At 37.9% G+C, this 22,507-nt stretch overlaps 1 protein-coding gene across 1 annotated transcript in view; it reads right to left on the bottom strand.

The window, feature by feature from the left end:
* The window catches only part of HEATR5B (HEAT repeat containing 5B), a 98,132-nt gene that overhangs the window by 32,884 nt on the left and 42,741 nt on the right, over positions 1 to 22,507 (bottom strand). The window contains exons 21-26 of the mRNA XM_081596196.1: positions 19,965 to 20,134; positions 15,202 to 15,346; positions 7,358 to 7,597; positions 6,321 to 6,572; positions 2,566 to 2,747; positions 101 to 169 (exon numbers count right to left, since the gene is read on the bottom strand). Coding sequence (XP_081452322.1) covers positions 101 to 169; positions 2,566 to 2,747; positions 6,321 to 6,572; positions 7,358 to 7,597; positions 15,202 to 15,346; positions 19,965 to 20,134 — 1,058 coding nt within the window. The remainder of the gene's footprint in view (positions 1 to 100; positions 170 to 2,565; positions 2,748 to 6,320; positions 6,573 to 7,357; positions 7,598 to 15,201; positions 15,347 to 19,964; positions 20,135 to 22,507) is intronic.

The raw sequence follows: 22,507 nt of genomic DNA, 5'->3' as shown, positions 1-22,507 counted from the left end.
AAAATTAATACTATTTGATTTTTCTCTCTTGGAAGTGAAGTTCTAAGGTAGCTATAAATTTATAGAAAATAAATATACAAAATTTTATTTTTCTTCTTACCTGGCAAGCTTTTGCTGTTATGTCTGATGGGGTATCTTGTGAAAAGGCTGGTCTTAGAGCAGCTCCCACCTAGAAAAATGAGTACAAGCATTTTATTTTTAAAGATAAGTAGAGGATGAGATGGTTGGATGGCATCAGCGACTCAATGGACATGAGTCTGAGTAAGCTCCGGGAGTTGGTGATGGACAGGGAAGCCTGGCATGCTGCAGTCCATGGGGTCCCAAAGAGTCAGACAGGACTGAAGGACTGATCTGAGTAAACCTCTTTTGTCTTTGGAGATGAAAACACACAAAATGTATCTTTGTTCCTTTCCTGTTTATCACATGTCTCTTATCTCTCTTTTTGATAACAATAAACTCAATCATACCATTCTTCTTTTGCTTTCCAGGAGATTATCATTATCTAATCTGTATGAATCTTATACCAAATAAGCAATTAATTTTGTTTCTTTTTCACTTATTTTTAATAGTACATGGGATTTTCTGACAAAGCCACATGTTCCCAGAGATAAGAGAAAATTGCTATTTTTCTCCTGTCTACATATTCTTGAACATACTTCTAACAGTGTTTACCTCATGGGCAACTCTCATATAACTGAGGTTAAAGGCTCAATTTCCTTAAATAACTGAGTAATACTAAAAATTCACATAGTCACTAAAAGACCTGAAAAATCATTTCACTTCAAAACGAGATGTCTTAAAAGAAAGTTAAGAAATACTAATTTATGTACTGTTCTCAGAGTAATAAATGAAGGAATATCAGCTTTAGTTTTCCAGCCAAGTACTAACCAGGTCCACTCTGCTTACTGCTTTATTTTAATAAGCCAGTATCAGTCACAGATTCTTGGCTATATTAGATTTAATATGTATGATGTGAATAAGGAATTAGATATCGTCAACTCCTAATTTGAGATTTCTCCCCTTACACTAGAGATTCAGTCACTAAGGCTTACCAACAGGAGTTTGGAAATCAAATAAGCTTCCCTCTCAGTGACTAAACACACATGGCAAGTAATCAGTATTTGCATTTCAATGATCAATTGTAGTAACTGTACTTCAGAGGTGCTATTAGGTCTCACACTGAAGGAAAAAGAGAATATATTATAAAAGATATTATTGGGCTGACTGATAAACCTGGAATATGACAGTTTATATAAAAGCAGTACATCAACTGTGAATTTCTTAAAGTTGGTAACTGTTCTGTGGTTATGTAAGACGGCTTTCTTGTCTTTTGGACACACAGACTACAGTGCTCAAGGGTAAAGATACATGATTTTGATCATTTACTTTTAAACAACTCAGAAAAAAAAAAGCTGAGAGAGTGTATGTTGTGAACATAGAAAGAAAGAGAAAACGTTAAAGCAAATGAGGCAAAATTCTCAATTGGCAAATGTGAATGAAGGATGAAGGGTATAAGACAAGGTCTTTTTTGTACTATTCTTGCAATTATTTCTGTAGGTTTTAATTATTTCTAAATAGCAAGATTAAAAAAAAAAAAAAGACCATTCTGATAGATAGGATATTTGGGAGTAAATAATTATATAAAAGTGTTCTACAGCCATTTGCACTAGAAAGTATAACTTCTTTACCTATATTTATGATGGAAAAAATGGACTATACATTATCCATACTTTTTAATTTTGTATATGTTTGAGCATAGATTTTACATGAGGTACGATGTGACTGAAGCCATGATTTTGGTATAATCACAGTGGGAAAAAAAAGTTTATTCTTTTCTTATTAATAAGTTTTTCTCTCCTTCACATAATCCACCATTTCTAGGACTGAATCCATTGTGAATCCTTTTATTTGGGGGGGTAGGATGGGGATGGGGAATGCTGCATGTGGCCCAGGGATGGAACATGTACCCTCTGCAGTGGAAGTGTAGTATCTTAATCACTGGGTCACCAAGGAAGTCCCTATTGTGCCTCCTTTGAAGAACATAAATACAGGTATAAATTTCAGGAGAAAAAGTATATCTCTGTTTAGAGTACAAAAAAAAAGCTTTTGAAATACATAGTTCTTTTGGTAATAGTTTTCATTGCTACTAAAAGTTAATTTATACTTCAGGATACAAGAGACAATTGCTTTTTATTTTTAAAAAAGCTTATCAAGTCTTGACATATAAAAATAATGGCAGTAAATCCACAACACTCTTTAAATGTTCCTTTTATCTTTAAAATGGCATGAATAAAAATCTAAACATAAGAACGGAAAGCCAGGCTGGAACATCTATTCTAGTTTTATCACTAATACTACCTCATGACTTAAAAATAGTGACAAGTTTTATATTATTGTTTCTTCAGCTGTGAACTGATCCTAGCTATGCAACAGACAATGGGAAAAAACTAAGCATGGTACATGAATAAATAGGTTACAGGTCCAAATACATTTCTCCAGGGGAGTTTCACTTTAGTGTTCACTCAAATGATCAATTTTAATTTTGAAACAAATAAAATATCTCACATTAGCTTGATACTGCTCCAGAATCACATGACCTGGAAATTCTGGCTCAGGCACAGAGGCAAACTTCTTGATAATGTCTTCGAGTGCTTGGAGACCAGCCATCCGCAGCTGGTTACTATGATCAGTTGCAGCCATGAATGCCATGCGAATTAGGTCAGAGAGATGAAGTACCAAGAGGTCATCTAAAAATAAAAATAGACGGCAAAAAGGGAAACATTTCCAAAATTAAGTGTAATAATAAAAATATATAAAACGAATTTGTTTTAAAAAGCATTTAAGATAAACATATTTTACTCAGTTTAAAAATAAAAAAGATATACTTTCAAGAAAGTTTCCATATCAAAATCTCTGAATAATTGTGGTAAATCTTTATACAATACGGTAACATGGATGATATTATAGGACATATGATGACATTTGAAGCAAAATAACTGATTACCATAACTTTCCCAAATGAGTCTGTAATTCTTTTGTCAACAGGGATTGGCAAACTTTTTCCATAAAGAACCAGATAGTAAATACATTTGGCTTTCCTGGCCATGTAATTTCTCTCCTAACTATTCAATTCTGCTGCTTCAGTCTGTACATAGACCATATGTACACAGACAGCTATGCTGTGCTCCATAAAACTATTTATAAAAACAGATTGCAGGCTAGATTTGGACTGCAAGTTGTAGTTTACCAGCCTCTATTCTGGAAAAGAATTTAATAAGGTTAGATGGAGAAAAGGGAAGTCTTTTTCCTTTTAGCCCTAGAATAAAGACTCCCCTAGATCCATACTATCAAGCATAAAAGCAAGTATCAAAAGAATTCAAAGGATACCAAGTAATTTAACTACATCTTAAAACAAAGTCCAAAACTATTTAAAGGAATATAACAAAATCCAGCACTAGAAACTTAAAATTTGCAATGTTTAGCAGCTGGCTAGATGGTGTGATCACTTACCTAGAGCCAGACATTCTAGAATGTAAAGTCAAGTGGGCCTTAGGAAGCATCACTACGAACAGAGCTAGTGGAGGTGATGGAATTCCAGTTGAGCTATTTCAAATCCTAAAAGATGATGCTGTGAAAAGTGCTGTACTCAATATGCCAGCAAATTTGGAAAACTCAGCAGTGGCCACAGGACTGGAAAAGGTCAGATTTCATTCCAATCCCAAAGAAAGGCAATGCCAAAGAATGCTCCAACTACTGCACAATTGCACTCATCTCACACGCTAGTAAAGTAATGCTCAAAATTCTCCAAGCCAGGCTTCAGCAATACGTGAACCGTGAACTTCCAGATGTTCAAGCTGGTTTTAGAAAAGGCAGAGGAACCAGAGATCAAATTGCCAACATCCACTGGATCATCGAAAAAGCAAGAGAGTTTCAGAAAAACATCTACTTCTGCTTTATTGACTATGCCAAAGCCTTTGACTGTGTGGATCACAATAAACTGTGGAAAATTCTGAAAGAGATGGGAATACCAGACCTCCTGACCTGCCTCTTGAGAAATCTGTATGCAGGTCAGGAAGCAACAGTTAGAACTGGACATGGAACAGACTGGTTCCAAATAGGAAAAGGAGTACGTCAAGGCTGTATATTGTCACCCTGCTTATTTAACTCATATGCAGAGTACATCATGAGAAATGTTGGGCTGGAGGAAGCACAAGCTGGGACCAAGATTGCGGGGAGAAATATCAATAGCCTCAGATATGCAATTGATACCACCCTTACGGCAGAAAGCAAAGAAGAACTATAGAGCCTCTTGATGAAGGTGAAAGAGCAGAGTGAAAAAGCTGGCTTAAAGCTCAACATTCAGAAAACTAAGATCATGGCATCTGGCCCATCACTTCATGACAAATAGATGGGGAAACAGTGGAAACAGTGGCTGACTTTATTTTTCTGGGCTCCAAAATCACTGCAGATGGTGATTGCAGCCATGAAATTAAAAGACGCTTACTCCTTGGAAGGAAAGTTATGACCAACCTAGACAGCATATTAAAAAGCAGATACATTACTTTGCCAACGAAGGTCTGTCTAGTCAAGGTTATGGTTTTTTCCCAGCGGTCACGTATGGTTGTGAGAGCTGGATGGTAAAGAGGGCAGAATGCCAAAGAATGAATGCCTTCAAATTGTGGTGCTGGAGAAGACTCCTGAAAGTCCTTTGGACAGCAAGGAGGTCAAACCAGTAAATCTTAAGAGAGATCAACCCTGAATATTCACTAGAAGGACTGATGCTGAAGCTCCAGTATTTTGGTCATCTGATGTGAACAGACAACTCATTGGAAAAGTCCCTGATGCTGGGAAAGACTGAGGGCAGAAGGAGAAGAGGGCATTACAGGATGAGATGGCTGGAGAGCATTATCGATGAAATGGACATGAACTTGGGCAAACCCCGGGAGAAGGTGAGAGACAGGGAGGCCTGGAGTGCTGCAGCCCATGTGGTCGCAGAGTCAGACATGACTGTACGACTGAACAACAACAGAGGTTTATAATATCCTGGGATTTTCTGACCCACAGAACCATAACTTAATAAATTTCTGTTATTTTAAACCACTAGGTTTGCAGTCATTTCTTACAATAACAACAGAAAACTCATACAACCAGCCTCTTCTAGTTGGAAAACCCTCTCTCTTCCTATAAAATTCAGCTTCAAAATGACCTCTTCTTTGAAGTTTTCCCTGGTTCATTTCCAAGGAAATGAATAGCAATTTTTTATGTTCCCAAAGTACTCTATTCTTCCACTACTGGCAAATATAATTATTTGAGTGACAAATATGCCTCTTTGTCTTCTAGACTAGAACATCTTCAAGAGCACAGACTGTTATTTTTTTCCCTCTGCATCCCCAATGGACAGCAAAGAGCAAGTTTTGATGACTATTTGATGAATGACATGATTAAAGACACTGTGTTCACAACATATTGTGTTTTACTGGTATCCTATATCAGATTCACATTTTATACACAGTGTAATACTGTTTTACTTTTTGCTTTTTAATCCATCTGTGACTTTTACTGCTTCTTACACACAATAAAATAAACTGGAAGGCATTTTTAACATATAGACTTCAATACTGATAATACATATGTCTTCAGATATTTTAAAAAATGACAGGATGACGAAGAGACAACAAAGCATAAGATAAGAGAGTCTGTTACTCTACCACTCTCTCAGCTTCTCGGGGTTTCCTCATTTGTAAGTGAAAATACTAAACCTGATGATCTCTGTAAATTCCGTTTAGTATCTGATCCAGGGGATATACAGTATAAAAGCTTACAAATGATCAAAAAGTAAAAGGTTTCAGTAATAAACAATTTCACCTTTTCAAAAATACCCAATAGCATTTCTGAAATCTGAGAGTTTAAAATCTGCCATGGCATTCACAAACTCTGACATTCTCCATGGCTGGGGACTGCAAAATGCACTTTATTTATTCACCTTAAACTTTTGCTAATAGTAGGATAAGGTACCAAGGATACATAAGTTAGTGTCATCATTATGCTTAGGGCCATCATTATTCTTAGGATAAATGATTAAGATGAATATATCTTAAGGTAGACAGATATATAACTTTGGCGCACTTTCCTCAACTTACCTTCCAAATAGGGATCAGAAGAGAGACAGTATGTAGAGAGGACAAAAAACAAAGGCAAAAAGCAAGGAAACTTACAATAAATGAACAGCACGGTCTAAAACATGTTACAAAGCAGTAAAATATTTCAAACCTATAAAAAAAAAATACTCTGGGGAAAAGAAGTACTGATTTTAAATTTACTTGTAGGGTTTCGTAGTTTAGCAGAACGTGCCATGGCAAGATCAAAGTGAGCCTGGTCTGCATTCTCACACAGATTGATAATTCGACACAGGCAATCAGCAGCAAATACTCGAGTGGCCCAGCGAGGTGCCACAAAAGGCTTTGATTTATCTTCTTCTCCGAGTGTGGTAAACATGGTATCATCATCCATCTCATCTTTCTTCTCAAATTCCTCATCTTTTCCACTGCTTAAGGGAGTTGCAGTACTCATATCTGTAACAGGAGTAAAAGCACATTATAACGACCTCACATGTAGCAAAAATGATGCTTTAGATATAGGACTGTTTAAAGGTATCTAATTTAAAAACAGTAGAATTCACAAGGTTCTTTTTAGAGAACCAATTAAAAAAACAAAGGGGGGAAGTGGGTACAAAGCGTGTAAGATAGGCTCAACAATGTGTTGTACAACATGCGGAATACAGGCAATAATTTTGTAATACGTGTAAATGAAAAGTAACTTTTAAAAACTGTATAAAAATTAAAATAAATAAATAATAAAAATAGTTATCAGATATCGATTTGAAATTCAATAATAGTTTTGTCTCCTTTGCATGTACTTTCACAATAATTATTTTTATGAAAGGAGTGATTGTTGATCTGTTTATGATAGTAAAACAAAACTTCTCCTTAAATATATTTAATTTAAAAAAATAAATAAAAATAGAAATGAAAAACCAGGGAAAGAATAACAAAAATAGTTACATATTTCACTACTTCTACATCTTATGTTGAACAAGACAGTAATCTGGGATTTTAATATATGAAAATTAGTTTGAACTTAGTTATCTGCCAAAAAACAATCACAGTTCATTAGTTTGTAATATAATTTAACCTTCAACATTTTACAGGGATTTATGGATTATAACTTATTAGCATTTAAAAATGTAGGCTCAAATTCATTATATATGTATGTATATCTATATATGGTATATATCTATAGATACGATCAAAAATAAACAATTTTCATTATTTTAAGAATATATATATTAAATACATACCACTAGAAGCTGCTAGGACATCTTTACAAAGCATTAGCCAATGAGAAAGCTTTTCCACAGCCAGCGATGACAGCATATGTCCCAAAGTATCATGGATATCAGAACATAATTTTCTGTCTGTCTCCCGGTCTAGCATTCCAAAAAGAAGTCCCTCAAGACCTGTTTCTGTTATATTAACACCTTGATGCCGGCAATGGATATCACTTCGAGAACTTGCTCCAGGCGCAAAAGGACTAACATCTGAAAAGCAAACATTTCAAATGAACTTGTACAGGACTTTATTGTATTCTAGTGGTAATAGTTAAGTTAAAGACCATGATCTACATGTAAATTCACAACAACAACAAAACCAGTTAGCTATATACACAATTCAACTATGGTCTCCAAATTACATATTTTTAGAATTAGATTTAATCTGACAAAGAAAGTAAAAACCCTGCTCTTTAAGACTGATTATCCTACAGTATTTTAAACAAATCTCCAGGGAATACTTGATAAATATGTTTTATTTTAACAAGAAAAATGTGGGAGAGAGACATATTTTTAAATAGATTTAATCATCTGAAAAAATTATTGCTATATATGTTGGATGAACAAATTGAAACTGAATCACTCCAAAGACATAATAAGGAGAGGCTTGCAGAAAACAGCCACAGTCAGGGGAATTCAAAGACAGCAGGAAATGGAAGGTTCTGAGGAAGTTAACATTCTAGAGAGATTAAGCACAGATTTCTATTTTTCACTTAGCAGTATAGCGTGAATATTTTCCCATAGCAGGAATTAGACTTCCACAACATGAACTTCCATGAACATAGCAAATCACTGACTTAGGAGTACATTAACTGATTAACCACTGAAGAGGAATTCCTGAAAGAGGCTAGGTCAAAGTGTTAGCACAGTTTGAAAGCTTGGAAGATATACTGACAAAAAAATCCTCCAAGGAAATTTGTGTGACTTTACATTTCTACCAGCAGTATAAGAAATTTCTCTTTTATTCATACCTCTCCCAACATTGGCTAAAATCATTATTTTTAATCTTGATCAGTTTTATAGAAGAAAAATGCTATCTTAAACATGTAACTATCATTAGAAGTTAAAGATATTTCATATGTTGATATTGCTTCCTTGATGAAACACCTCTTTTGTGTACTCTTGTGATATTTACAGATGCACAGAAGAGTTAGTGTAGCAGGTCTCAGACTACCCTATGAAGGTCTGATATCACAGTTAGTCCTTGACTTGCATCTGGGGATTGAGTTTCAAGAGAGCCCCATCATTTCCTGATAAAAGTGGCTGAGTATGCCTAAGCCATCTGTACCAACAATAGGGTTTATGCTGGACATCTGTTTAGGCTGAACAACAAACTTTGAGAAAATCTGAACTTTTGGTATATGCTAGGTAAATTATGCCTATTTGACCAGCCCCTGATAAAAACCTTAGGCACTGAGGATCTAGCAAGCTTCACTGGAAGACAACATTTTACATGTGCTGTCACAACTCCTTGCTGGGGAATTAAGCATATTCTATGTGATTCCATGGGGAGTGAACTCTTAGAAGCTTGCACCTGGTCTGCTCTGGACTTCACTCCATGTACCTTCTCCCTTTGCTGATTTTGCTTTGTGTCCTTTTGCTGTTATAAATCATAGCCATAAATGTGACAATATGCTGAGTCCTAGTGAATCACCAAACCTGGGGGTGGTGGTGTCTTAGGCCCCCTGGCACACATTTGTAAAAGCTTTAAAAATACTGAAATACAAATGTACACATTTTAGCAAACAAAGGATATTTTGTGAATATTTTTCCCATTCTTAGGTTATCTCTTTCAATATTGATTATGGTGACTGGCAGAAAAGTTTTGAAATTTTATTCAAGAGAATTCTGTAACTACGTTTGGTGCTATGTTTTCTCTCCAAAAAGCAGTAATGTTTACTGCTAGATTTTTTATACTAAACTTCCTATACACTCTACAATACAGTGTGTGCTTGCTAACAGAGTTCTTCTTACATTATGCAAAACTGAAGTTATTTTGGTATGTTACTTCTTGGTACCCAAGAAACTACTATGGATTAGGAAGCTCTTAAAAGTAGAAATTTTCTCTCACTATAGGAGAAATACATCTGTCAATTAAGCTCTTGAAAAGTTCCCAAACCACCTACCCCTAGAACCAGAGTGAAAGTGAAAGTCGCTCAGTCGTGTCCAACTCTATGTGACCCCATGGACTATATAGTCCATGGTATTCTCCAGGCCAGAATACTGGAGTGGGTAGCCTTTCCCTTCTCCAGGGCGTCTTCCCAATCCAGGGAACGAACCAGAATCTCCCGCATTGCAGGCGGATTCTTTACCAGCTGAGCCACAAGGGAAGCCCAAGAATACTGGAATGGGTAGCCTATCCCTTCTCCAGGGGATCTCCCCAACCCAGGGATCGAACCAGAGTCTCCAGCATTGCAGGTGGAGTCTTTACCAACTGAGCTATCAGGGAATCCCCAGAGAGCTAGTTACACATGAAAGCTATACTTAAAACTCTTGGAAAAGCAAAAAGAAATGAAGAAAGTAAAGATCTATTTTTCACTAACCAAACATCTACTGACATTTCATAATTATATTGGTTACTGTGGTCTTAACTTCTTCAAGGAAAAGTAACATCACAAAAAATTGACTACTGTCAGAGACTAGAAGCTTTCAGGTATCCTCAAAATAGATCATTTCTCTTTTCAGAAGCTTATTATGGATACAAGGCAATATCCCTTATAAAGTTAAAATATCCTTGAGGGATGGCAGAAGTGTTCTGACACTAAAAGCTACCCCCAAAATTTTAAGCTATGAAATTTTAAAAGGTCAGTCAGTTCAGTTGCTCAGTCGTGTTCAACTCTTTGCGACCCCAGGGACTGCAGCACACCAGACTTCATTGTCCATCACCGACTTCCAGAGCTTGCTCAAACTCATGTGCATCAAGTCGCTAATGCCATCCAACCATCTCATCCTCTGTTGTCCCCTTCTCCTCCTGCCTTAAATCTTTCTAAAAATCAGGGTCTTTTCCAAGGAGTTAGGTCTTCGCAACAAGTGGCTAAAGTATTGGAGTTTCAGCTTCAACATCAGACCTTCCAATGAACACCCAGGATTGATCTCTTTTAGGATGGATTGATTGGATCTCCTTGCAGGCCAAGGGACTCTCAAGAGTCTTCTCCAACACCACAGTTCAAAAGCATCAATTCTGCGGCGCTCAGCTTTCTTCACCGTCCAACTCTCACATCCATACATGACAACTGGAAAAACCATAGCCTTGACTAGACGGACTTTTGTTGGCAAAGTAATGTCTCTGCTTTTAAATATGCTATCTAGGTTGGCCATAACCTTCCTTCCAAGGAGTAAGCATCTTTTAATTTCATGGCTGCAGTCACCATCAGCAGTGATTCTGGAGCCCAAAAAAGTAAAGTCTGACACCGTTTCCACTGTTTCCCCATCTATTTCCAATGGAGTGATGGGACCAGATGCCATGATCTTAGTTTTCTGAATGTTGAGCTTTAAGCCAACTTTTTCACTCTCCTCCTTCACCTTCATCAAGAGGCTCTTCAGTTCTTCTTCACTCTCTGCCAGAAGGGTGGTGTCATCTGCATATCTGAGGTTATTGATATTTCTCCCAGCAATCTTGACTCCAGCTTGTGTTTCTTCCAGCCCAGCATTTCTCATGATGTACTCTGCATAGAAGTTAAATAAGCAGGGTGACAATATACAGCCTTGACGGACTCCTTTTCCTATTTGGAACCAGTCTGTTGTTCCATGTCCAGTTCTAACTGTTGCTTCCTGACCTGCATACAGGTTTCTCAAGAGACAGGTCAGGTGGTCTGGTATTCCCATCTCTTTCAGAATTTTCCACAGTTTATTGTGATCCACACAGTCAAAGGCTTTGGCATAGTCAATAAAGCAGAAATAGATGTTTTTCTGGAACTCTCTTGCTTTCTTGATGATCCAGCAGATGTTGGCAATTTGATCTCTGGTTCCTCTGCCTTTTCTAAAACCAGCTTGAACATCTGGAAGTTCACTGTTCATGTATTGCTGAAGCCTGGCTTGGAGAATTTTGAGCATTACTTTACTAGCATGTGAGATGAGTGCAATTGTGCGGTAGTTTGAGCATTCTTTGGCATTGCCTTTCTTTGGGATTGGAACGAAAACTGACCTCTTCCAGTCCTGTGGCCACTGCTGAGTTTTCCACATTTGCTGGCATATCGAGTGCAGCACTTTCACAGCATCACCTTTGAGGATTTGAAATAGCTCAACTGGAATTCCATCACCTCCACTAGCTTTGTTCGTAGTGATGCTTTCTAAGGCCCACTTGACTTCACATTCCAGGATGTCTGGCTCTAGGTGAGTGATCACACCATCGTGATTATCTGGGTCGTGAAGATCATTTTTGTACACTTCTTCTGTGTATTCTTGCCACCTCTTCTTAATATCTTCTGCTTCCGTTAGGTCCATACCATTTCTGTCCTTTATTGAGCCCATCTTTGCATGAAATGTTCCTTTGGTATCTCTAATTTTTTTGAAGAGATCTCTAGTCTTTCCCAATCTGTTGTTTTCCTCTATTTCTTTGCACTGATTGCTGAGGAAGGCTTTCTTATCTCTCCTTGCTATTCTTTGGAACTCTGCATTCAGATGGGAATATCTTTCCTTTTCTCCTTTGCTTTTCGCTTCTCTTCTCTTCCCAGCTATCTGTAAGGCCTCCTCAGACAGCCATTTTGCTTTTTTGCATTTCTTTTCCATGGGGATTTTCTTGATCCCTGTCTCCCGTACAATGTCACGAACCTCTGTCCATAATTCATCAGGCACTCTATCAGGTCTAGTCCCTTAAATCTATTTGTCACTTCCACTGTATACTCATAAGGGATTTGATCTAGGTCATACCTGAATGGTCTAGTGGTTTTCCCTACTTTCTTCAATTTCAGTCTGAATTTGGCAATAAGCAGTTCATGATCTGAGCCACAGTCTGCTCCTGGTCTTGTTTTTGCTGACTGTATAGAGCTTCTCCATCTTTGGCTGCAAAGAATATAATCAATCTGATTTCGGTGTTGACCATCTGGTGATGTCCAGATTGTGGTCCACTGGAGAAGGGCATGGCAAACCACTTCAGTATTCTTGCCTTGAGAACCCCATGAACAGTATGAAAAGGCAAAAGGATAGGACACTGAAAGATGAACTCCCCAGGTCAGTAGGTGCCCAATATGCTAATGGAGATCAGTGGAGAAATAACTCCAGAAAGAATGATGGGATGGAGCCAAAGCAAAAACGATACCCAATTGTGGATGTGACAGGTGATAGATGCAAAGTCCGATGCTGTAAAGAGCAATATTGCATAGGAACCTGGAATGCTAGGTCCATGAATCAAGGCAAACTGGAAGTGGTCAAACAGGAGATGGCAAGAGTTAACGTCGACATTCTAGGAATCAGCGAACTAAGATGGACTGGAATGGGTGAATTTAACTCAGATGACCATTGTATCTACTACTGTGGGCAAGAGTCCCTTAGAAGAAATGGAGTAGCCATCATGGTCAACAGAAGAGTCCAAAATGCAGTACTTGGATGCAATCTCAAAAACGACAGAATGATCTCTGTTCGTTTCCAAGGCAAACCATTCAATATCACGGTAATCCAAGTCTATGCCCCGACCAGTAACACCGAAGAAGTTGAAGTTGAACGGTTCTATGAAGACCTACAAGACCTTCTAGAACTAACACCCAAAAAAGATGTCCTTTTCATTATAGGGAACTGGAATGCAAAAGTAGGAAGTCAAGAAACACCTGGCGTAACAGGCAAGTTTGGCCTTGGAGTACAGAATGAAGCAGGGCAAAGGCTAATAGAGTTTTGCCACGAGAACGCACTGGTAATAGCAAACACCCTATTCCAACAACACAAGAGAAGACTCTACACGTGGACATCACCAGATGGTCAACACCGAAATCAGATTGATTATATTCTTTGCAGCCAAAGATGGAGAAGCTCTATACAGTCAGTTCTTCTTCACTTTCTGTCAAATGGGTGGTGTCATCTGCTTATCTGAGGTTATTGATATCTCTCCCGGCAATCTTGACTCCAGCTTGTGCTTCATCTAGCTTGGCATTTTGCATGATGTACTCTGCATATAAGTTAAATAAGCAGGATGACAATACACAGCCTTGACATACTCCTTTCCTGATATGGAACCCGTCTGTTGTTCCATGTCCAGTTCTAACTGTTGCTTCCTGATCTGCATACAGATTTCTCAGGAGGCAGGTAAGGTGGTCTGGTAGTCCCATCTCTTGAAGAATTTTCCACAGCTTGTTGTGATATACACAGTCAAAGGCTTTGGTGTAGTCAATAAAGTAGAAATAGATATTTTGGGGGAACTCTCTTGCTTTTTCAATGTTGGCAACTCGATCTCTGGTTCCTCTGCCTTTTCTAAATCCAGCTTGAACATCTGGAAGTTCATGGTTCACGTACTATTGAAGCCTGGTTGGAGAATTTTGACCATTACTTTGCCAGCGTGTGAGATGAGTGCAATTGTGCGGTAGTTTGAACATTCTTTGGCATTGTCCTTCTTGGGACTGGAATGAAACTGACTTTTCTAGTTCTGTGGCTGCTGCCAAGTTTTCCAAATTTGCTGGCATATTGAGTGCAGCACTTTCACAGCATCGTCTTTTAGGATTTGAAACAGCTCAACTGGAATTCCATCACCTCCACTAGCTTTGTTCGTAGTGATGCTTTCTAAGGCCCACTTGACTTCACATTCCAGGATGTCTCGCTCTAGGTGAGTGATCACACCATTGTGGTTATCTGGGTCATGGATATCTTTTTTGTACAGTTTGTCTGTGTATTCTTGCCACCTTTTCTTAATATCTTCTGCTTCTGTTAGGTCCATACCATTTTTGTCCTTTACTGAGCCCATCTATGCATGAAATCCCACTCCAGTATTCTTGCCTGGAGAATCCTAGGGACGGCAGAGCCTGGTGGGCTGCCGTCTATGGGGTCGCACAGAGTCGGACACGACTGAAGTGACTTAGCAGCAGCATGCATGAAATGGTCCCTTGGCAGCTCTAATTTTCTTGACGAGATCTCTCATCTTTCCCATTGTATTGTTGTCCTCTATTTCTTTGCATTTGTTCACTGAGGAATGCTTTTTTAACTCTCCTTGCTATTCTTTGGAACTCAGCATTCAAATGGGTATAGCTTTCCTTTTCTCCTTTGCCTTTTGCTTCTCTTCTTTTCTCAGCTATTTGTAAGTCCTCTTCAGACAACCATTTTGCCTTTTTGCCTTTCTTTTTCTTGGGGATGGTCTTGACCACTGCCTCCTATACAATGTCACGAACCTCCATCCATGGTTCTTCAGGCACTCTGTCTATCAGATCTAATCCCTTGAATCTATTTGTCACTTCCACTGTATAATTGTAAGGGACTTGATTTAGGTCATACCTGGATGGTCTACTGGTTTTCCCTACTTTCTTCAATTTAAGTCTGATATTGGCAATAACGAGTTCATGATCTGAGCCACAGTCAGCTCCTGGTCTTGTTTTTGCTGACTGTACAGAACTTCTCCATCTTTTGCCGCAAAGAATATAATCAATCCGATTTCGGTGTTGACCATCTGGTGATGTTCATGTGTAGAGTCTTCTCTTGTGTTGTTGGAAGAGGGTGTTTAAAAAGGTAAAAATGTAAAAGTACCAAGAAAACTACATGGGAATTTTAAAAGTAACGAGTTTTACTTAAAAGGGTAAGAAAACCGACCATATTTCAATGCAAAAATGGTATTTAATACGTAATACTCATTTGAAATATTAAAATACTTAAAAAGATTATTGACCGATAACCGGACTTACTAGTGCCACTGCTCTCTTTGTCCCCTGAATTTTTTGCCAGGCTCATGGCATATTCACATACTTCAGCTGCTTCTCTTTGAGCAAGTTGCCGGAGACAGGCCACAGCTGCTCGTCGAAGTAATAGATGGGAACTACACAGGTGAACCTGTAAACCATAACAATTTTAGACTTTTTAAAAAAAACTGTAATCTTACTTGTCTAATGACTATATATTAACACCTAATTTCTGAAGAGGCTCTTCTTTTAACCCCCTTATTTGTTTCCAATATAGCCAAATGATGGACTTTTCAAAAAACATTAATACCAATAAAATATATAAAGAGTATTTTAATAGGCTACAAAAGAACTGCCCCAAGTCTTGGGCTAAAGATCATGTAATATACTTAGATTAAAACCCAGAAGGATCTTTTGCACATTTTATACACAGTCCTACTAAAGTCTGTCACTGGAATTTTTAAACTGCACAGAGATCAAGGGTACTAAATGAAAAGTCAGGGGGTAGAGCACAACAAGAACTGAAAGTAAAGAAGGTACATATTAAAGTAAAAAATTAAAATTAAGCAAACATAAATATCTGAAAAGAACTGCAAAACAGATTCTTTTGGTATAGAATATTTTTCATTTCAAAAGTTCCTGAAAGAATCAATATAGTACACTCTAATACATGATATAAACCACAAGACATACCACTGCATAATAATTAAGAGCTCAGGCTCCAGTTGCCAGACTGGGTTTAAATCACACACTTATTCCTGTGTGATCTTAGGGAAGTTACCTAACCTCTCTGTGCCTTGTTTGCTCATATATGAAATGAGGACAGCAATTTCCCACAGGATATAGTGAAAATAAAATAAGTTAAAACAAATATTTTATTTAGAACAGTGGATGATACATAGTAATTGCTCAATAAATCTATTATCACTCAATCTATCAATCTGATTCATCAAGCAAATATTAAACTATGCTCCATATGTTGCTTTTTAAGCAAGGAAGCAAGACATTTTAGAAAGAATCTCATCCAGAAATGATGGAGGGGAAAATAATTATATGGAAGACATCACTCCTTCACAATGCTACATAATGTATTTTTATGCTGTTAATATAGCATTTGTAACTCTTATTTTTGCATAAAGCTCACAACCACTGAAATTATACCAAGTATTAAAAAAACAAAGTATAACTGAGGAGAGAAACCCTAACAGATCAGATTTTTTCCAGCATTATGTTTTCTTTTCTCTTCCTAAAAATAACGACATTTTAAAACTTTCAAATATCCTATAGGTAAGGTTAAGCATGGTCATATGACACAGAAGGAACAAATCTCTCAGAGTTTTACTTTTTTATCTGTACAATAGAGACAGACCTACCTATCTTACACAACCGTGGAAAGATCAAAGGATTAAACATATATGAAGCAGAACACCATATAATTTCATTTAATTACAATTAAATAGAATTGTAGCTAAGAAAATACACTCAACAAATCCTGGGTCAAAGTGAAAGAAATAAAATATTTTCAAGGTTTACATAATGTTTTCAAAAACTCAGTTTTAACGATCCTGAAGTCACTTCCCCACCCCTCCATTTCAACATCTCTGATATCAGAGATGCAAATTATCACTGATGGTGGTTTGCAGCCACTGTAAACCAGGTAACAGTTAAGTTGTATTTGTTTGGAAACTTTCCCTTGACACTTTCTGGTAAAATCCACAAAATATCAGGAAAAAAAAATATTAAATTTGATAAAGAAAAAATATGTGGCTTCATGCAAACTTCTTAGCTGCTCAGATACAATCACAATTTACTGTGACATCTATCAGTAGAGCCTGGTGTAGCCTTGTCCTTGAATTTTATACAAACGGAACCATGAAGTCTGTTCTCTTCTGTATTTGGTTTCTTTTTAGCAATATGTCTTTCGGACTCATCCATGTGATTCCATATAATAGGGATTCATTCATTTTTATTGTTATATAATATTTTATTGAAGAATTACATCATTATCCATGCTGCTGAATGGAGCACATTTTGGCTGTTCCTGTTTTTTGGCTAGTACAAATAATCCAGGAATGAAAATTCCTGAGGATGTTTTTTTGGCACACATGTGCATGCATTTCTCTCAGGTATTTACTTTAGAGGGGAGTTGCTGGATTATACTGTATGCATACTTTCAACTTTGGTAGATTATGTCTCACTGTTTTCCAAAGAAGCTTCTTGGTCTTCCTTACATTCTGCAAACCTTAGGAACACCGTGCTGCTTGCTCCTATATTAGGCCTCTAGTTAGTTAGTGTTAGTCACTCAGTCGTGTCCAACTCTTTGTGATCCCATAGACAGTAGCCTGCCAGGCTCCTCTGTCCATGGAATTCTCCAGGGAAGAGTAATCGAGTGGGTTGCCATTCCCTTCATTAGGCCTCTGAAGTGAAGTGAAAGTTGCTCAGTCTTGTCTGACTCTTTGCAACCCCATGGACTATACAGTCCATGGAATTCTCTAGGCAAGAATACTGGAGTGGGTAGCCTTTCCCTTCTCCAAGGGATCTTCCCAACCCAGGGATCGAACCCAGGTCTCCCACATTGCAGGAGGATTCTTTACCAGCTGAGCCACCAGGAAAGCCCAGAAAGCCCTGTTATTTAAACTGTACGTCATCTTGCTATCCTAGTCCTTCTTGTGCCTGCCATGTACTTATATCCTGGACAATGAGATATCCCTGCTCTGACGACGTGGGCATTTAGCTCAAGTCTTTTTGTCATTGACATCTCCTACAGTCATCCCAGGTAATGTACTTGCTGTGTGCAGAAAAGATCTGGATGGGAGAAAGACTGATCACAAGGTATAAAAAGCACCTGCTTGGCAGGAGGAAAATAAAAGTAATCCTTAGTGGTGGTTGTTCTTACAAAAACACATTTGAACAGCTCTATCATTATATACATTTTAATATTTTTATATAATTTCATAAAGATTACTGTGGTGAAGCTTACCTCTTAATAGATTTGCTGGAAAAAAAAATCACCTCATTTGTGTTAGGTATTACACATGGTATCACATGGTATGGTCTCTTCTGGTGGCAATGACTGAATAGAGATGAACACGAAGTTTACAAAAATCAGCACTGATTTCACTAATTTGGATGAATCTATGTGTGAACTATTTTTTAGAGAGTGTCAAAAGATTTGGTAATGAAGACAGCTCACAGGGCATTTGGTAATGTGGAATCAAGATAGCCACTTGAGTGGCCCTCTTCTTTATCTTTTATCTCCCATGCCATCTCCTTCCCAGATTTTTGGAAAAGGTTCAGGAGAGTGCTCCAATATGCCTTGTAACAAAACTCTTGATGCTATGCTAAAAAAGTCATTTTGGACACATTATTTTCCGTTAACACACAGGACCCTCAGTGTGTTCCCTGTAGCTTACTGATCACCTCCACTGAGATAAAGAAATTCACGTTATTACTTGACCAGATCCTCTTAAATATGTTCCATCTCATACGGAAAACTTTCATACTATAATTATATTTAAGGAGAAAAAAATGCACAGAGGAACCAGACAACTGGGGAGTGTGTGTCTGAGTCTTCATCACATTTATCGGTTGCCTATCAGAGCTGTGCTTCCCAAGTGGCTCAGCGGTAAAGCATCTGCCTGCAATGCAGGAGATGTGGGGCTTGAGCCGTGGGCCAGGAAGATTCTCTGGAGTAGGAAATAGCAACCCACTCCAGTATTCTTGCCTAGAAAATTCCATGGACAGAGGAGCCTGGCAGGCTACAGTCCGTGGGGTTGCAAAGAATCGGACACTACTGAGCACACACACACCAGAGCTGTATCATGTAACAAGTTCACCGTGCTCAAGAGATGCCATCTGTGCCCTCAAAACCTGTGTGTTAGGCCATGGCTTTTGACAGGATGGCATGTATCTTGTTGCAGAATGCAATCTGGTGTATACTATTAGTTGACTGTTTTCTTTGTGGATGTTCTTTGAAAACATTTCACATGCACCTAGTTTCCACGCTGTGGCACATTCAAACTCCTTGATGGTCTGGGACTGATTCCCACTAAATAACTGTCCAGCTTCATCCTGTGCCCTTATGACCCACCTCCCCCTTTTTCCTCTCAGCCTTAACCACTTGGACTAAACGATTCTTTAAATGCATTCCCTCCTTCCCATCTCAGGACCTTTCACCTATTTTTCCTTGTGCTTAAAAATAAGTGCTGTTACTCCAGTATCACACTTTTCCCTAAACTAACTCCTATTTATCCTACAGTTTGCATATTACATATCATTTTTTCAAGGAAATCTTTTCTGAATGCCTGGGTTATGATAGGCCTGTTTATATGCTCGCCTATAGTCTTTTCTAGCATTTGTTGTAAATAATCACTGTTGACCACGTTGACCACACTTTTCTTTAACATTTTCCTTTCATGCTATGTATAATGATTTTTGCACATTTTTAAAAACAGAAAAAAAAATTTATTCTTAAAGCTGTATCCAAGAGATTCCATTCTCTGTACAACACACTTGCCAGCTTAGAGGTATGTCTGGTCTAGAGAAAGTCCTCTGGACCTAATTTAACAGTTCATTAAAATATTTCCTAAAAGGTGAAAAAGAAAGTCAGTGAATAAAATGAAGAATCATAAAGTGACTACTGAAGCTGAAACTCTAGAATGCACAATCCAGGAAACTTAAATTTTTTTGCTTTGCTCTAGTTTGATCTTTTGGAAAACAAATTTTGGGTTCCCTAAACAAATCAAAGAATGAAACAGCTTTATACTTACACAAAGGCTAGGAACAAGACTGGATAAATTGACATGTCGTGGTGCAAACATGTGAAGCTGCTGAAGGCAAGATATGGCAGCTGCCTGGACGAGAGAATCTGAATGGTCCTGGGTTATCGCACAACCCACCAAACAAGAAGAACGGATTGTGGAAATTGTTGCTCCATTCCCTAGGAGCAAAGTAAAAGAGAATGTAAAAAACAATGATTATTGTATCACCAAAAATATTCCTAGAAAATAACTATCTTCTAAATAAATGCTTTCCAAATAAACACACAAAAGTATACCTGAAACTAACAAAACACTGTAAATTAACTGTACTTCAATCTAAAAAAATAGAATAACTATGTTGAATTAACACTAACTAGTATGTACACCAGAGAAGGCAATGGCACCCCACTCCAGTACTCTTGCCTGGAAAATCCCACGGACGGAGGAGCCTGGTAGGCTGCAGACCATGGAGTCGCTAAGAGTCGGACACGACTGAGCGACTTCACTTTCCCTTTTCACTTTCATACATTGGAGAAGGAAATGGCAACCCACTCCAATGTTCTTGCCTGGAGAATCCCAGGGACAGGGGAGCCTGGAGGGCTGCCGTCTATGGGGTCGCACAGAGTCGGACACGACTGAAGCGATTTAGCAGCAGTAGCAGTATGTACACCACACTGTAAATCAACTCTACTTCAATTAAAAAAAATAACTATGTTGAATTAACATTAATTAGTAGGTTTGCTCTATGGTAGGTTTGGTACCGCAACTGTTAAAAATCATTATAAGAAATGTCCTTACTTTTTGTCCCCTTACATTTTAACAGCTTACATTTAATCAAGCAAATAAAATCCTATAGAACAAGAGTCAGCAAACTTTTCTTAAGAGGACCGATATTTTTTATTTTGCTTGCCATGAGGCAAAATCCACACTACTCTATGAGGGAAGTGCTTACATAACCACTTATAAACAATTCTCACCTCATGGGTTGTTTAAAAAAAAAAAAAGACCAAACAACCAGGCATCTGACAGATTTGGCCCATGGATCATAGTTAATTTGCCTAACCTGCCTGTCCCCTGTTGTAAGAACGTCATCCTCAAAATCCTCTCCTTGAAAGCCAACCTCAAATAAGAAGTTACTTCTTAAAGGATGTAATGCACAGCATAGAGAATACAGTTAGCAATACTGTGATAACTATATGGTGACAAATGGTTGCTAGACGTAATGTGGCCATCAATTCATAATATATATAAATGCTGAAATACCAAGTAGTACACCTGAAATGAACATAATAGTGTATATCAACTATACTTCAATCAAAATTTAAAAAGGAGTCACTTTTAAGATAAATAACCCTCTTTCTGGTGGTTGTGTAAACAAAAATTCTGTAAAATCTATACAAATGATTTCAAAATACAACAGTTTATGAATGACAATAATGCATTTCTCTTAGATTTACCTAGCTTTATATTTATCCTCTGATAAACTATATTGTCTTTTAAACCTATCATTGTTTCCCTTGGAAGAGCCCGAACATTCCTTCTTCTCCAGTTCTTTGTTCAAATAACAGTACCATTTCTATGATATAATAATGTCAAATCCTATTTTCCTAATAAGATTAATGGCAATTTTTAGCAGAGATAGGAAAAATAAATTGTGTAGTATTACACACTATCTAGATAAAAATGTCTTAGTTGCCAAATATAAGTGATTTAAAATTTTTACCAATGCAAAAAAAAATTTTTTATATACATATAGAGACCAAACAGGGCTTCCCTGGTGGCTCAGTGGTAAAGAATCCACCCGCCAACGCAGGAGATATGGATTCGATCCCTGGGTCAGAAAGATACCCTGGAGATGGAAACAGCAACCTACTCCAGTATTCTTGCCTGGGAAATCCCACAGAGGACCCTGGCAACTACAATCCACAGGGTCGCAAAGAGTTGGACATGACTTAAGAGACTGAGCACAAACACTTACACAGAGACCAAAGACAAGGAAATCACAGAGTCACACAAGAGTCATATTCTAGTTTGAAATACACATGCCTCACCATCATATCAGAAAGCACTTGGCAGACACCTACACTTAATCAAGGGCACATATTTATTCTCTCTACATACCTGTGATATTCACTGGAAGAAAGAAATATCGACCTTCTCAAAGAGGGCACTGAGACCAAGATAGAGACATGTATAAATCATGTATTTTTCAATTCCTAACATTCCTACTTAAGATCCTTTCTTTTTTCACTTTCCTCTTTTTTTTAAAGTATCTATCTGAATGGAGGCAAGGAAGCATAGTAGTTAAGAATGCAGGCAAACAGGCAAAGGAAATTTACCTGAGCTTGACCTCTGATTCCAACCACTCACTGGCGGGTATGTGTGTGCATGTGTGTGTCTGTTGTGTGGTGTCTGTGTGTGTGTGGTGTCTGTGTGTGTGTGTGCTCAGTTGTGCATGGACTGTAGCCTGTCAGGCTCCTCTGTATATGAAATTTTCCCAGCAAGAACACTGGAGTGGGTTGCCACTTCCTTCTCTCAGGGATCTTCCCAAA

Source organism: Giraffa tippelskirchi, chromosome 4 (assembly GCF_054371585.1).
Source record: "Giraffa tippelskirchi isolate mGirTip1 chromosome 4, T2T-mGirTip1v1.2.pri, whole genome shotgun sequence".
Taxonomy (NCBI): domain Eukaryota; kingdom Metazoa; phylum Chordata; class Mammalia; order Artiodactyla; family Giraffidae; genus Giraffa; species Giraffa tippelskirchi.
This window is presented reverse-complemented; position numbering and strand designations above follow the sequence as displayed.